We start from the raw sequence: 17,072 nt of genomic DNA, 5'->3' as shown, positions 1-17,072 counted from the left end.
AGTTGATGCTCATGTATATTTATATATTTATATGTAATATATACATGTTTAATATGTGCTCTCATGTACTAAAGAAAGTGTGTGGTTGTATAGCATATTTGTTTTTAATGATTTGGGGATGTATGCAGTTGTAATGGTGTCATTTGAAATGATTATTTTCATTTTGCAAAGTTGTTATAGAACGTAGGAGGAAATTTGTTTCTGCTACTTACACACTTTTCATTTTAAATGATTTTCAGTAAAATGGTTGGTTACCAAAAGATTTTGTCATGGGTTGTACTTTGGCAAGAAGTCACTTTATTGCTTTTTGTAAGTTAAAAAAAAATGTTCTTATAACTTAGGTTATTATTATTTCAGTGAGCCAATTAGAATTTATAATAATTTTTAGCAGCAGAAAGAACTTAATGTATGTGCATAGCACATACACTGAAATGCCAGTATATTTCTCAGGTAAACAAATGATACTGTTTAGTAGTAAAGCTGACTGACAATCTTCTTTTGTGGCTTTTACATTTTAAGCTATTTTTATTTAAATATTAGAAACATGGTCAGCTTCTTATTTGTGATTGTTATTTATTCATTTGAATATTTTAAACACAAGTTTTCAATACTGCAAAGTTGTAGAGTGTGCTTTGACATGGTCCAGCTGGTGGTGATTGTGGCTGTGTGTATGTGTGTATGCGTGTAGTTGTAGTTCCTTTTTAAGTAATAGAAAAAGTATTAAGTCCGGGTGTGGTGGCTCATGTCTGTAATCCCAGCACTTTGGGAGGCCGAGGCGAGGGGATCACCTAAGGTCAGGAGTTCAAGACTAGCCTGGTCAACATGGGGAAACCTCGTCTCTACTAAAAATACAAAAATTAGCCAGGCTTGGTGGCATGTGCCTGTAATCCCTGCTACTCGGGAGGCTAAGGCAGAAGAATTGCTTGAACCCGGGGCGCGGAGGTTGCAGTGAGCCAAGATTGTGCCATTGCACTCAAGCCTGGGCGACAGAGCAAGACTCCGTCTCAAAAAAAAAAAAAAAAAAAAAAGTAATAAGAGTTAGTGAATCCTAATTTTATTTCCAAAAATAAGAAGATAGATCAGAATGTTTTATATTTTATTCTGACATGGGAGGCAAAATATAAACACTTATTCTTTGTTTAAAACTATATATATTTGTTTAGTTTAAATTTCTGTTCTAAATATAAGATTCAGTGATAAAAACTTTTTTGATTTTTTTTCCCTCCAAAAGCCTTACAAAGGTTTTAAACCTGATGAGACTTGCTAAGAGAATCCTTGTATTTAAATTCAAGTTACTTCTGCCTTACAATAACTATCACAGGGATTCCTTTATAAAAGAAAAAAAAATTTTAAAGAAACTAGAACGTTTCTTTAAACGTTTGGAGAGGGAGTTATGTGGTTTTCATAGTATTGTAGAACTATTTCATTTCTCTATCGTTTGTACTGGTATTTAGTGAAAAAGCAAGAAAGGTAGGGTTTGGGAAAGAGGCCTTGTCTTCTTTTATCTCAATATTGCTTCTTTTGCATGCTGAGAAAAGGAAGAATTCAGCTAAAAGCCATTGCCTAAAAATGCGAAGTGAATATGAAGCCTTAATGTCCAAGTAAAGTTGCAAAGCTATACAACTTTACAAAATTTTGAGAGCCTAGGTATTAAACAAGTAGAAGAGAAATATAATTAAGGAGTGTCTGCCTTCAAATATCTGAAGGAAAAAAGAAAAAAGCATTAAGAGTTGTAACAGATAAAAGTCAGGGCAAGTTAGAAAGGAGTCTTTAGTCAGATCTGGGAGTAATATTTAAATTCTAGGTTATCTGTGTTTAAAACCAAGCCTGGTAATTCGAACCATGAAAATAGGCACCTTTACCACTAGTAGCAGTGTACTGACTATAGGCATGTTATTTATGTTTATTTGTGGTTTTTTGATTGTTTGTTTCTTAAAATGGATTTCATGGATCACTTGCACTGGAATTACCTGAAAGATTAGAAAAGTAAACTTAAATTCTTTATATCATATCCACCCTAGACGTATTGAATTAGAATGTTTAGTGGATGGGCCTCAAGAATCTCCTTCTTTTAAAAATTATGAAACCTATCATAGCTACAAAAAGGATATAGAACACAGATACACAGTTTAAAGCACAATATGCACTTCTATGTCCACCATCCAGCTTTAGAAATAGAATACAGTATTCAACCAGTTGTTAAGCATCAACTTTAAGATACTGTTTTCTACCATAGAGAATAATAAGGATAATAAGGTCTTACAGGGGAGAAAAAGTAATCTTTTGCTCACCCATGACAAGGGTCATAGCTGATATCCCTATAACAAATGACATATTAACAAGAGAAAAGCATAACAAATTTATTTACCCAAAGTTTTAGGTGACATGGGTGATTTCAGAAATGTAGACCCAAAGAGACAGGGAAAACTACATTTTTATGATGTCTGATGAAATAAATGGATAGTTGTGGAGAAACATGGTTGGAAAAAAAGGGGTATGCTCTAATGGTAATAAACTGGGGCCACTTAACAAGGCCAGGTTTTTCAGATTCATTTCTGTGTCTCTGTAAGACCTGCTTTCCCCCTGAGTGTGAGAAAGGACACCTGTCACATGAGGATCTTCAGGGGAGAAGGGAGGAAGTCAGAGTGAACTTTCCGCTTTCTATGATCCACCTAGCGGGAGAGGAATTATAGTTTCTATGATCCACTCACGGGCAAGAGAAAGAGGGACAGGAGACAGGAGGGCAGGAGAAGGTTAGGGAGACCATCTTGCTTTTGAGTCCCCCTTGTCAGCTCAAAAGTACTCAGTATGCCAAGGCACCATGCTTTACATGCTTTAGGGTATTATGTTCTGAGACCTGACAATCTAGTGCCTGATTTTGAGAAACTTACATTTAGTGTGATATTACAGTATTCAGAATCTCTACTTCATGTTATAAACCTCACAAAAATAGGCGAAATATAGTGGAATAGTTTTGCCTAGATGACCCGTATCATTAAATTATTGTTTTCCATTTTAGTGTAGAAAAAAACAAAATGCACCGCAAGTGAGATCAGCTCCACCCAGCTGTGTGGGTCAGCCAGAACTTCAGGTTAGAGATCTAGACTGTGTTTGCTACTTGCAGCATTAGGCTGTGGTCTTGCCTAGTCTAGTATTAAAACAGTGTGCTTCAGCTGGGCGCGGTGGCTCACGCTTGTAATCCCAGCACTTTGGGAGGCCGAGGCGGGCAGATCACGAGGTCAGGAGATCGAGACCACGGTGAAACCCTGTCTCTACTAAAAAAAAAAAAAAAAAAAAAATAAGCCGGGCGTGGTGGCGGGCGCCTGTAGCCCCAGCTACTCAGAGAGGCTGAGGCAGGAGAATGGCGTGAACCCGGGAGGCGGAGCTTGCAGTGAGCCGAGATTGCGCCACTGCACTCCAGCCTGGGCGACAGAGCAAGACTCCGTCTCAAAAAAAAAAAAAAAAAAAGACAGTGTGCTTCTTTTAATACAAGCATAACTGGCATTTTTATTTTATTTTACTTAGCAGGTTGAGGGATTTTAGAACTTTGGTAGTCATGCTGAATTCCAAATACATTTTAAAGAAACATTTTGATTTGGGGTATAGAAGAAAGATAACAAGTATGTGTATGTGCCTCTGTGTGTGTGTGTGTGTGTGTGTGTGTGTTTACTTTCATCAGTGGGGCTGGTGCTCAAATCTCTTCAAAGACAATTTAAGAATGTCTCTTGAGCAAAGAAAATTATTACATGTGGTGAAGTCTTTAAGTCATAGATGAAGGTCATGGAAGTCTGAGTGTATTTAAAAAAGGTTTTCTATCTGCTTGGAAAGCAAATGAAGCACTCATTACTAACTTTCAAAGTATGCTATGAGATTTTTGCTAGAGGTGAAAGATCAAGATCATCACAGTCCAAATGGAGACTGAAAGTTCAATTTCTGACTCATGAGTGAGGCATGAAACATTTCAGGGTTATTTTGCATTATCATTGGGGAGTTGGTCTTGCTAATCCAATGCATTAAGATAAGATTCATTGAAACATTTATAAAGGCAGTTAGAGTAGATCTAATCAGCAGAGAGGACTAGGAGTGAAACGGAAATCTTATCTGTCAGTCACTTTCTCCGCTTTAGCAATTACTTAGCCTTTCTGTTCTTTGCTTTTCTCTTCTGTTAAATGGGGTTACTGCTTTGGCTTGTAGTGGGAGGTTAATGGCATCCTGGAGGAATCTTATGTCTGAAAAACATTGTCAGCATTGAGCCTTCTTGCAAGCTGGCAGATATATATTTTTTAGCCTCCAGACTGGTGTGCTTTCTGAGAAGTAGTAACAGCTACTTTTCCCTCTTTAACAGATGAAAGAACAAAAGTAACAGCAGCAACGGCAAGAAATTCTGTGCCCCTACTCTTCTACTGTATCTACCTTTTAGCTTCAGTCTTATCTTCCAGATTGGGCGAGAGTTCTTAGGAGGTAGAAAGAGTTGACTGTGTTTTTTTTAAGCTGCTATAAAACTTGTGAAAAGCACCTAGATTTCCCTAGATTTTTATGTAACTTAGAATTTTCTCGTTTAACCCTGTTGCCCAGCAAATTGTCTTCATTTTTACCTCTCTAACTAAAAGGGCCCTTTTAATAGGTTAGCAGTGATTTCTAGTCACCAATCCCAGTGGCCGGTTCTCAGTTCATATCCTCCATGACTGATACCATGGCCACTCATCTCCAAATTCCTTCTGCTTCCCTGACACTCATCTCTCCTGATTTTCTTTCCACGCCTCTCATCACTTCTTTTCTTTCTTTTTTTTTTTTTTTTCGGTTTAACTGAAATTTTTATTAGATTACCAGATACATACTCTAGAGGAAGTACAATTCTATTAAATAGGAACTTGCCCCAAACATATTTTGCCTGTTCTCTCTTTGTCTAATAGCCTGTCTTTAGCACTACTTTGCCAAGTATCTAAATAAGCTAATTTTTAATGACAACTGCCTTTATTAAATAATTCACAGTCCCTATGTTTATCAGCCTTTGTAGTATTTCATTTTTTGGCTAAAATCAGATAGCTTTCTAGGTCACCTATTCCTTAGAAATAACTCCACAGAGATGGTAAATAGTCAATTGAACCTTAACACCTTCTCCTTCACAGTGTCCTGCTGAAAAACAAAGTAAATTAATTGTGACTCCAGACAACTCAAACCTCATTGTCTTTCATCCCGCTGGCAGGCACTCTAGTGTCCTGTGCAATTGTGTATTGTGTAAACGCTATATACTTTATTTCATTTTTCTTCTAAATAAACTAAATATCTGGGTACAGGCATTAAATTGAATTTATTTTGGCTACAATCAAAAGTTCTTTTCTTCTTGTCTGGTTCCTTTTCCATCCCAATGGTGTCTTCCAGAGATCTGATCTAAAACAAAGTGTTAGCCCTGCTAGATTCCTGTTTCTGAATCCTTCTTCTCTCTATAGCTAAAGCCCTATGACCCCCATCTTTGGGTTTGACTGTGCCTCAGACGTTAGGGCCAGTCCTGATCTTGGGTGAGAAGTATTTACATAACTCCAGCTTAACATGCTGTGGCACTATATCACCACCTTTGCTGATAGGCCGCCTGACCTTGAGCGCAGAATACCCTGCCTTGGAATCAAAGCATGTGCTTAATTGCTGCTTTTACCATTACTAACCTAGTGGTTTTAGTAAGCCCTGGACCTTGCTGGCTTTTGGTTTCCCCATACAAGGAGCAATAATATTTGCATTCTCATTTCATAGGATTGCTTACCAGGATCTCATGCACTGGTATGTGGAAGTACTTGTAAACTATGAGGGAGCACATCAAGTAAGCATCAGCATTATTATCATTGCAGAGGTTTATCACTGATGAAATAACTGGGTTTTCTGAGTCAATATTATTGCTGTCTCAAGAACTTGATCTTCTAAATTCGCTCATTCATTCACTTCGTTCATTTATTCAAAAACATATGTTGAGTGCTTGCAATAGCTTGCTGTATATACATATTACATTTATAGAATTTTCAGTTTAGTAAGTGATATAAAACAAGCAGTAAATTGCAGCATAAGATGATTTGTATTTAAATAAATTTAATAAACTGGATAATTTTAGTTTATTAGTTTGCATTATAGGTCTTCAGGTTTTTTGTAAAAGTATTTCTTGTCATAACCTGGAATATTCATGTCAGATACCCAAGAGAGCCCCTTTGGGAATTAAAGGGCATGGGGAGCCAAATTAGTAATTGAAAGATTGCTTTGAGAGTTTAGAACTAGATAAAGGGGATTGAAGATTGAATAGATTTATAGGATGTTTCTCTGAAACAGTAAAGCCTAGAAAAGCATCCCAGCTCCATTCCAATGAACAACAACAAAAAACACAAGCCACAAAAACAATCAGGTATGTCTCTCTCTCTCTCTCTCTTTTTTTTTTTTTTTGAGACAGAGTCTCGCGCTGTTGCCCAGGCTGGAGTGCAGTGGCGCAATCTCGGCTCACTTAAACAGTTCTACGTAAACATTGAAAATGTGTTATCAACCTAATACTCCTTGTTCAGTATCAGAATATCTGCATATATGATGACTAGCAAAACATTTTTTGATAATTTGGTTTATTTTGATTAGTTATATTTTAAATATCAGGCTTCCTATTTAGAGAGGCACTAGTCTAAACAACGACACACTTCTAACTTTTCTTTTAGCTAATCTAATCTAATATGTTTATATTTTTGCATCTTATTATAGAGAATTTGATTATTTTTACCTTTATTTCCAAATTCTGGGCATGTGCCTTTTTCAAGTTCTGTAGCTTGTCTGTACACCAACTACATGCTAGTTACACATGTATTTGTGTAAATTTATGAAGTTGTTATTCTTGAAAATAGAAGACTTATTCTTAATAATTTACTAAATCATGGAGTTATGAAAATGTCAACAAATTAAACCTCAGAAGACTTAGCTGCTTCTTTTGGCCCCATCCCTAACTAGCTCTGTGATCTTGGGTAGTCTTTTCTTCAGCTTTTTAATCAATTTTATGTAGGCAGGGTTGTTTTCGATGAAAATATTTTGGGAAAAAAAACATATAGGACCCATGTAAATAAGAGGAGATATTCTGTCACTTTAAACTGTTTGCTTCTTGGTGAAATATGATCTATTTTTATTGCATTAAATGTAGATCTTTATGCTTTCCCAACGTATTCTCTTTTGATATTATGATGTTTGGCATCTATCAGACTATTTATTAAGAACATGGCTGGCTGGGCATGGTGGCTCACGCCTGTAATCCCAGCACTTTGGGAGGCTGAGGCCAGTGGATCACTTGAGCTTAGGAGTTTCAGACCCACCTGCGTGATATGGCAAAACGCCATCTTTCCAAAAAATTACAAAGAAATTTAGCTGGGCATGGTGGTGTGTGCCTGTGGTCCCAGCTCCTTGGGAGCTTGAAGTGGGAAGATCGTTTGTGCTTGGGAGGTGGAGGTTGTAGTGAGCCAAGATCCTGGCAACACACTCCAGCCTGGGTGAAAGAGTGAGACCCTATCTTAAAAAAAAAAAATAGAAAAGAAAGAAAGAAATGAAGAAACATGGACAGTGTATAGGCCAAAGGAGTCAGGTTTAATCTGTATTGTATTGCTACAAACTTTAGAAGTGATTCTGTTAAACTTTACTTGCATTGCAAAGTCGACAGGCTGTGTCTTTCTTTTCTTTCTTTCTTTTTTTTTTTTTGAGACAGAGACTCACTGTGTCGCCCAGGCTGGAGTGCAGTGATGCGATCTCAGCTCACTGCAAGCTCTGCCTCCAGGGTTCACGCCATTCTCCTGCCTCAGCCTCCCAAGTAGCTGGGACTACAGGTGCCCGCCACCACACCCAGCTAAGTTTATTTTTGTATTTTTAGTAGAAATGGGGTTTCACCATGTTAGCCAGGATGGTCTCGATCTCCTAACCTTGTGATCAACCCGCCTCGGCCTCCCAAAGTGCTGGGATTACAGACATCGCGCCCGGCCCAGGCTGTGTCTTTCTAGGTATTTAATGAGAACATCTTGCTTAATGCGATGAGATTTTCAAGCAGATTATTCATGGCCAAGAACACTTGGATCCAAACAAATGGTCTGAATATATTGAGTGGGCTGAGCTGCATTTTAATCCAGTGCCAAGATATTGGCCTTGCAGGGCCCTCTGAATGAGGGATTTATTTATTGATTTATTTATTTATTTATTTATTTATTTATTTATTTCCTTCCTTCCTTCCTTCCTTACTTCCTTCCTTCCTTCCTTCCGTCCCTCCTTCCTTTCTTCACACAGGCAGAAACTGAAAAGTTTTCCAAAATGTAATTATTCTGTGTATAATTCACTCTTCTTTCTTTCCCTCGCCTTTTTTCCCCTCCCTCCATCTTTTTCCTTTTCTTCTCTTCCTTTTCCTTCTCTCCAATCTTGGAAAAATAATGCCAATCATTATTCACTAAATTGATTTTGTGACCCCAGCTTGAAAAACACTATACTAAACTCAAATGGATATTTGCCATTCATATTTCCTCTTCAGTCAGCTCCTTTGATTCTCTGGACAAACTTTTTGGCCTTGGTCTATATGCTCTGGAGGATTTCTGGCCACCTATAACTTGCAGACAGTTCCTTTGGTATTGGTCTTCAGGCTACTTTGAGGAATTTGTCTTCTGATAAATTCTTCTGCTGCTTGTGGTCAGCTCACCTGATCTGTCAGCACCTATAATAAGGACCTCCTCATCCGCTGTATGTAGTAGTTGAAGCCTTGCCCATCAGTCAAGGCCCACCTGAGTGAGAACATGCGGTGTTTGTTTTTTTGTCCTTGTGATAGTTTACTGAGAATGATGATTTCCAGCTTCATCCATGTCCCTACAAAGGACATGAACTCATCATTTTTTATGGCTGCATAGTATTCCATGGTGTATATGTGCCACATTTTCTTAATCCAGTCTATCGTTGTTGGACATTTGGGTTGGTTCCAAGTCTTTGCTATTGTGAATAGTGCCGCAATAAACATACGTGTGCATGTGTCTTTATAGCAGCATGATTTATAATCCTTTGGGTATATAACCAGTAATGGTATGGCTGGGTCAAATGGTATTTCTAGTTCTAGATCCCTGAGGAATCGCCACACTGACTTCCACAATGGTTGAACTAGTTTACAGTCCCACCAACAGTGTAAAAGTGTTCCTATTTCTCCACATCCTCTCCAGCACCTGTTGTTTCCTGACTTTTTAATGATGGCCATTCTAACTGGTGTGAGATGGTATCTCACTGTGGTTTTGCTTTCCATTTCTCTGATGGCCAGTGATGATGAGCATTTTTTCATGTGTTTTTTGGCTGCATAAATGTCTTCTTTTGAGAAGTGTCTGTTCATATCCTTTGCCCACTTTTCGATGGGGTTGTTTGTTTTTTTTCTTGTAAATTTGTTGGAGTTCATTGTAGATTCTGGATATTAGCCCTTCGTCAGATGAGTAGGTTGCAAAAATTTTCTCCCATTCTGTAGGTTGCCTGCCCACTCTGATGGTAGTTTCCTTTGCTGTGCAGAAGCTCTTTAGTTTAATTAGATCCCATTTGTCAATTTTGGCTTTTATTGCCATTGCTTTTAGTGTTTTAGACCTGAAGTCCTTGCCCATGCCAATGTCCTGAATGGTATTGCCTAGGTTTTCTTCTAGGGTTTTTATGGTTTTAGGTCTAACATGTAAATCTTTAATCCATCTTGAATTAATTTTTGTATAAGGTGTAAGGGAGGGATCCAGGTTCAGCTTTCTACATATGGCTAGCCAGTTTTCCCAGCACCATTTATTAAATAGGGAATCCTTTCCCCATTTCTTGTTTTTGTCACGTTGCTCAAAGATCAGATAGTTGTAGATATGTGGCATTATTTCTGAGGGCTCTGTTCTGTTCCATTGATCTATTATCTCTGTTTTGTTACCAGTACCATGCTGTTTTGGTTACTGTAGCCTTGTAGTATAGTTTGAAGTCAGGTAGCGTGATGCCTCCGGCTTTGTTGTTTTGGCTTAGGATTGACTTGGCAATGTGAGCTCTTTTTTGGTTCCATATGAACTTTAAAGTAGTTTTTTCCAATTCTGTGAAGAAAGTCATTGGTAGACTGATGGGGATGGCATTGAATCTATAAATTACCTTGGGCAGTATGGCCATTTTCATGATATTGATTCTTCCTACCCATGAGCATGGAATGTTCTTCCATTTGTTTGTATCCTCTTTTATTTCATTGAGCAGTGGTTTGTAGTTCTCCTTGAAGAGGTCCTTCACATCCCTTGTAAGTTGGATTCCTAGGTATTTTATTCTCTTTGAAGCAATTGTGAATGGGAGTTCACTCATGATTTGGCTCTCTGTTTGTCTGTTATTGGTGTATAAAAATGCTTGTGATTTTTGCACATTGATTTTGTATCCTGAGACTTTGCTGAAGTTGCCTATCAGCTTAAGGAGATTTTGGGCTGAGACAATGGGGTTTTCTAGATATACAATCATGTCATCTGCAAACAGGGACAATTTGACTTCCTCTTTCCTAATTGAATACCCTTTATTTCCTTCTCCTGCCTGATTGCCCTGGCCAGGACTTCCAACACTATGTTGAATAGGAGTGGTGAGAGAGGGCATCCCAGTCCTGTGCCAGTTTTCAAAGGGATTGCTTCCAGTTTTTGCCCATTCAGTATGATATTGGCCATGGGTTTGTCATAGATAGCTCTTATTTTGAGATACGTCCCATCAATACCTATTTTATTGAGAGTTTTTAGCACGAAGGTTTGTTGAATTTTGTCAAAGGCCTTTCCTGCATCTATTGAGATAATCATGTGGTTTTTGTCTTTGGCTCTGTTTGTATGCTGTATTACATTTATTGATTTGCATATGTTGAACCAGCCTTGCATCCCAGGGATGAAGCCGACTTGATCATGGTGGATAAGCTTTTTGATGTGCTGCTGGATTTGGTTTGCCAGTATTTTATTGAGGATTTTTGCATGAATGTTCATCAAAGATATTGGTCTAAAATTCTCTTTTTTGGTTGTGTCTCTGCCAGGCTTTGGTATCAGGATGATGCTGGCCTCATAAAATGAGTTAGGGAGGATTCCCTCTTTTTCTATTGATTGGAATAGTTTCAGAAGGAATGGTACCAGCTCCTCCTTGTACCTCTGGTAGAATTTGGCTGTGAATCTATCTGGTCCTGGACTTTTTTTGGTTGGTAAGCTATTGATTATTGCCACAATTTCAGAGCCTGTTATTGGTCTATTCAGAGATTCAACTTCTTCCTGGTTTAGTCTTGGAAGGGTGTATTTGTCGAGGAATTTATCCATTTCTTCCAGATTTTCTAGCTTATTTTCGTAGAGGTGTTTGTAGTATTCTCTGATGGTAGTTTGTATTTCTGTGGGATCGGTGGTGATATCCCCTTTATCATTTTTTATTGCGTCTATTTGATTCTTCTCTCTTTTCTTCTTTATTAGTCTTGCTAGCGGTCTATCAATTTTGTTGATCGTTTCAAAAAACCAGCTCCTGGATTCATTAATTTTTTGAAGGGTTTTTTGTGTCTCTATGTCCTTCAGTTCTGCTCTGATTTTAGTTATTTCTTGCCTTCTGCTAGCTTTTGAATGTGTTTGCTCTTGCTTTTCTAGTTCTTTTAATTGTGATGTTAGGGTGTCAATTTTAGATCTTTCCTGCTTTCTCTTGTGGGCATTAGTGCTATAAATTTCCCTCTATACACTGCTTTGAACGTGTCCCAGAGATTCTGGTATGTTGTGTCTTTGTTCTCGTTGGTTTCAAAGAACATCTTTGTTTCTGCCTTCATTTTGTTATGTACCCAGTAGTCATTCAGGAGCAGGTTGTCCAGTTTCCATGTAGTTGAGCGGTTTTGAGTGAGTTTCTTAATCCTGAGTTCTAGTTTGATTGCACTGTGGTCTGAGAGACAGTTTGTTATAATTTCTGTTCTTTTACATTTGCTGAGGAGTGCTTTACTTCCAACTATGTGGTCAATTTTGGAATAGGTATGGTGTGGTGCTGAAAAAAATGTATATTCTGTTGATTTGGGGTGGAGAGTTCTGTAGATGTCTATTAGGTCCACTTGGTGCAGAGCTGAGTTCAATTCCTGGGTATCCTTGTTAACTTTCTGTCTCATTGATCTGTCTAATGTTGACAGTGGGGTGTTAAAGTCTCCCATTATTATTGTGTGGGAGTCTAAGTCTCCTTGTAGGTCACTAAGGACTTGCTTTGTGAATCTGGGTGCTCCTGTATTGGGTGCATATATATTTAGGATAGTTAGCTCTTCTTGTTGAATTGATCCCTTTACCATTATGTAATGGCCTTCTTTGTCTCTTTTGATCTTTGTTGGTTTAAAGTCTGTTTTATTAGAGACTAGGATTGCAACCCCTGCCTTTTTTTGTTTTCCATTTGCTTGGTAGATCTTCCTCCATCCCTTTATTTTGAGCCTATGTGTGTCTCTGCACATGAGATGGGTTTCCTGAATACAGCACACTGATGGGTCTTGACTCTTTATCCAGTTTGCCAGTCTGTGTCTTTTAATTGGAGCATTTAGCCCATTTACATTTAAAGTTAATATTGTTATGTGTGAATTTGATCCTGTCATTATGATGTTAGCTGGTTATTTTGCTCGTTAGTTGATGCAGTTTCTTCCTAGCCTTGATAGTCTTTACATTTTGGCATGTTTTTGCAGTGGCTGGTACCAGTTGTTCCTTTCCATGTTTACTGCTTTCTTCAGGAGCTCTTTTAGGGCAGGCCTGGTGGTGACAGAATCTTTCAGCATTTGCTTGTCTGTAAAGTATTTTATTTCGCCTTCACTTATGAAGCTTAATTTGGCTGGATATGAAATTCTGGGTTGAAAATTCTTTTCTTTAAGAATGTTGAATATTGGCCCCCACTCTCTTCTGGCTTGTAGAGTTTCTGCTGAGAGATCAGCTGTTAGTCTGATGGGCTTCCCTTTGTGGGTAGCCCGACCTTTCTCTCTGGCTGCCCTGAACATTTTTTCCTTCATTTCAACTTTGGTGAATCTGACAATTATGTGTCTTGGAGTTGCTTTTCTCGAGGAGTATATTTGTGGCGTTCTTTGTATTTCCTGAATCTGAATGTTGCCCTGCCTTGCTAGATTGGGGAAATTCTCCTGGATAATATCCTGCAGAGTGTTTTCCAACTTGGTTCCATTTTCCCCGTCACTTTCAGGTACACCAATCAGACGTAGATTTGGTCTTTTCACATAGTCCCATATTTCTTTTAGGCTTTGTTCATTTCTTTTTATTCTTTTTTTCTCTAAACTTCCTTTCTCGCTTCATTTCATTCATTTCGTCTTCCATCACTGGTACCCTTTCTTCCAGTTGATCACATCAGCTCCTGAGGCTTCTGCATTCTTCACGTAGTTCTCAAGCCTTGGCTTTCAGCTCCATCAGCTCCTTTAAGGACTTCTCTGCATTGGTTATTCTAGTTATCCATTCATCTAATTTTTTTTCAAAGTTTTTAACTTCTTTGCCATTGGTTTGAAATTCCTCCTGTAGCTTGGAGTAGTTTGATCATCTGAAGCCTTCTTCTCTCAACTTGTCAAAGTCATTTTCCATCCAGCTTTGTTCCATTGCTGGTGAGAAGCTGCCTTCCTTTGGAGGAGGAGAGGTGCTCTGCTTTTTAGAGTTCCCAGTTTTTCTGCTCTGTTTTTTCCCCATCTTTGTGGTTTTATCTACTTTTGGTCTTTGATGATGGTGACCTACAGATGAGTTTCTGGTGTGGATGTCCTTTCTGTTTGTTAGTTTTCCTTCTAACAGACAGGACCCTCAGCTGCAGGTCTGTTGGAGTTTGCTAGAGGTCTACTCCAGATCCTGTTTGCCTGGGTATCAGCAGCAGTGGCTGTAGAACAGCAGATATTGGTGACCCGCAAATGCTGCTGCCTGATTGTTCCTCTGGAAGTTTTGACTCAGAGGAGTACCCAGCCGTGTGAGGTGTCAGTCTGCCCCAACTAGGGGGTGCCTCCCAGTTAGGTTGCTCGGGGGTCAGGGACCCACTTGAGAAGGCAGTCTGCCCATTCTCTGATCTCCAGCTGCGTGCTGGGAGAACCACTACTCTCTTCAAAGCTGTCAGACAGGGACATTTAAGTCTGCAGAGGTTACTGCTGTCATTTTGTTTGTCTGTGCCCTGCCCCCAGAGGTGGAGCCTACAGAGGCAGGCAGGCCTCCTTGAGCTGTGGTGGGCTCCATTCAGTTCAAGCTTTCAGCCTGCTTTGTTTACCTAATCAAGCCTTGGCAATGGCAGGCGCCCCTCCCCAGCCTCGCTGCCACCTCGCAGTTTGATCTCAGACTGCTTTGCTAGCAATCAGTGAGACTCCGTGGGCGTAGGACCCTCTGAGCCAGGTGCAGGTTATAATCTCCTGGTGTGCTGTTTTTTAAGCCCATAGGAAAAGTGCAGTATTAGGGTGGGAGTGACCCAGTTTTCCAGGTGCCGTCTGTCACCCCTTTCTTTGACTAGGAAAGGGAACTCTCTGACCCCTTGCGCTTCCCGAGTGAGGCAATGCCTTGCCCTGCTTCGGCTCATGCATGGTGCACTGCACCCACTGTCCTGCGCCCACTGTCTGGCACTCCCTAGTGAGATGAACCCAGTACCTCAGATGGAAATGCAGAAATCACCCATCTTCTGCATCGCTCACACTCACCTCTTCCAAACTTTTTAGAGTGGCTTTCATTGGGGGAAGGCTTGTCCCTGAAGATGAGCCTAAGGGTGGCAGTTGGACAGATTATAGTGGCTCTGGTTGTGTATTGGTGCAATGGTGAAATCTTTGTACAGCTTCTTTAGTTGTGATCAGTATTAGTAATGACTGTGGGTGCCTCTATGGTCTATGCTGCAGGAGTTCATGGCAGTGATGGTGGTTTCACAGCTTATTAGGGCAGGGACTTTAGGGATTTTTCTGTTTTTGTTTTTCATAGAATTTGGAGTCTTAGCTGAGAGGATCTCTTTGGGTGTTGGGTCTGCATAGCTCAAAGGCAGCCACAGCAGCACTGGTATTCATGGCACAGGTGCTCAGGGTGGCTGTGGATCCAGGTTCTTGGGCTCAGGATCTTTTGAGATTACTATTAGCACCTGGGACTTGAGGCACAAGTTCACTCTCCAAGGCATGATTGGATGCAGTTTTCTCACTAGGCTGGGGTCCATTGCTCTGAAGCATACCCTAGCAGCCCAAACCCTGGGCTGGGATGCAGTTATGGTACTGCCCCTGGGGGGCATGGCATAGTACTTGCATAACTCTTGGGAAGAAGGGGTGCTCCAGAGGCTCAGGCCCAGGGAACAAAGCACAGCTGCAGTTTGGGACCTGGAGCCATGAGGCACAGTGGTAACTCAGGCTCTGGGGGATGAGGTGACTCTGGATCCTGAAATGGTAGAATATGGCCATAGCCCAGGTTCTGTGACACAAAGTGCAGCAGCAGCAGCAGCGGCAAGGACCCAGGCATGGTAAGATGCCACTTTGGCTTGTGGGGTGTGGGGCACAGTGCAGTAATGACTTTACTCTCTGGAGAGATGGGATGTTTCAGCAGCTTGGACTGGGGGGACTCAATGTTCCAGGTAGGCATGGCACTGTGCCTATTTGGCCTGGGGAGTGGGGTGGCATGGCTTAGCCAGGGCTCTGAATCCTTGGAATGGGAATTACTGCATCTGCTTAGCCCCAGAAAGCATGGCTACAGCAGTCCGGGGAGCTTCTGTATTCTCGAGGGTGGGGTGCCACATCAGGTGTGGTACTCAGAAGTACAACTACTCTGGTGTGTTGGAGGGTTGGAGTCCTTTGGGGGGCAGGATGTGGTGTCACCTCTGGGGTTGGGAAAATGCTGCTCCGGTGTACAGGAGACCTGAGGTTTCCTTCCCTTTTCTTTGCAGCCATCTCAGGTTTTTGTACTTTCCATGATTTCTCCTGTTTATTTGCTGTTCTCTGGTGCTCTCCTTTAGCTATTTTGGTAAATATGCAGTTGCTTATTCATTATTTTGTTGTTTTTTTTTTTTGTGGGAGAGAAAGATCCCTAGCAGCTCCCTGTCAGCCATCTTTCTGACATCACTCTTCTGGTTGCTTTCAATTATCGACCTCATCTTCATCTTTAGAACAGAACCCCAACTTTTAGCTGGCACCCAGCTGAAATATCATATTTATCTACTAGACTTCCTGGTGTTCTGTTTGGCCATGTGACTAAATTATTGCTTTTAAGATGTAAATAAAAGTATTTTATATACTAAGTCTGGTATTATATACCAGCCTTCGTTTTTTCTTCACCTTTCTGCTTACTGGAATGTTGATTTGATTATTAGAGCTTGAGGAGCATTCTTGGCTCATGAGATGTCTGCTAATGACAATAGAGCAGCAAGAATAGGACATGGGGTCCTTTTGGCTATGGAGCTGCCATGCCAGCCCTGGATTGCCTACCTTGGGACATCTTTTACATGAAAGAGAAATGAACATCTCTTTGTATAATCTACTGTTATTTGGGGGTAATTTTTTAAATACAGCAAACTGAAGCACAATTTATATAAAATATATAAGATTATAATTTTCAAATAATAGAATATAATAAAGGACACTTAACATTGGAACTACACTGAATATAATTTAAAATAATGTGATATCTAGTAGGTACTGAATTACTGAAGACCTGAATTACTTTTTGAGTCTAATATAACTTAATACTTATATTAATAACTTAATAACAATGTGGTGTTATAAAAAAATCTAGTTGTCTTGAATTTTCTAACCTTTGGATTCTTTTAGAAATACAGATTAATATTAAGAATAGTTTTGTTATTTAGCTGCAGTATGCCTTATACTACGTACAAAAGTCAGACATCTAGGGGAATTTTTGAAAACATTCTTTCTGGAATCTATTTTGTTAAAATATTCTGAGACAGATATTCTGCTTTTTTGGTTTGTTTTTTGAATGTTGAATGTATACATTAACATATGGTTGTAATGCTTCTTATAAACTTTATGCATCTTTGGTCAAAGGGCCAACAGTCTAAATAAAAGATATTGGAACTTTTATTGTCTTTGGGTTTTTATATCATTTTTCTAACAATTTTTTTGAATTGTGGTAAAATAATTTTTAAGTGTA

General features: G+C 39.6%; 1 protein-coding gene across 6 annotated transcripts in view; it reads left to right on the top strand.

Moving 5' to 3' along the window:
• The window catches only part of SLC10A7 (solute carrier family 10 member 7), a 255,687-nt gene that overhangs the window by 23,744 nt on the left and 214,871 nt on the right, over positions 1 to 17,072 (top strand). The window contains exon 5 of one of the 6 annotated variants that reach the window (XM_058436799.1): positions 4,346 to 4,394. The exons of the other annotated variants lie outside the window; for them this stretch is intronic. Coding sequence (XP_058292782.1) covers positions 4,346 to 4,363 — 18 coding nt within the window. The 3' untranslated portion in view covers positions 4,364 to 4,394. Of the gene's footprint in view, positions 1 to 4,345; positions 4,395 to 17,072 lie in introns of those variants that run through there. 6 annotated transcript variants of the gene reach the window in all.

Source organism: Hylobates moloch, unplaced genomic scaffold (assembly GCF_009828535.3).
Source record: "Hylobates moloch isolate HMO894 unplaced genomic scaffold, HMol_V3 SCAFFOLD_3, whole genome shotgun sequence".
NCBI classification, from domain to species: Eukaryota; Metazoa; Chordata; class Mammalia; order Primates; family Hylobatidae; genus Hylobates; species Hylobates moloch.
This window is presented reverse-complemented; position numbering and strand designations above follow the sequence as displayed.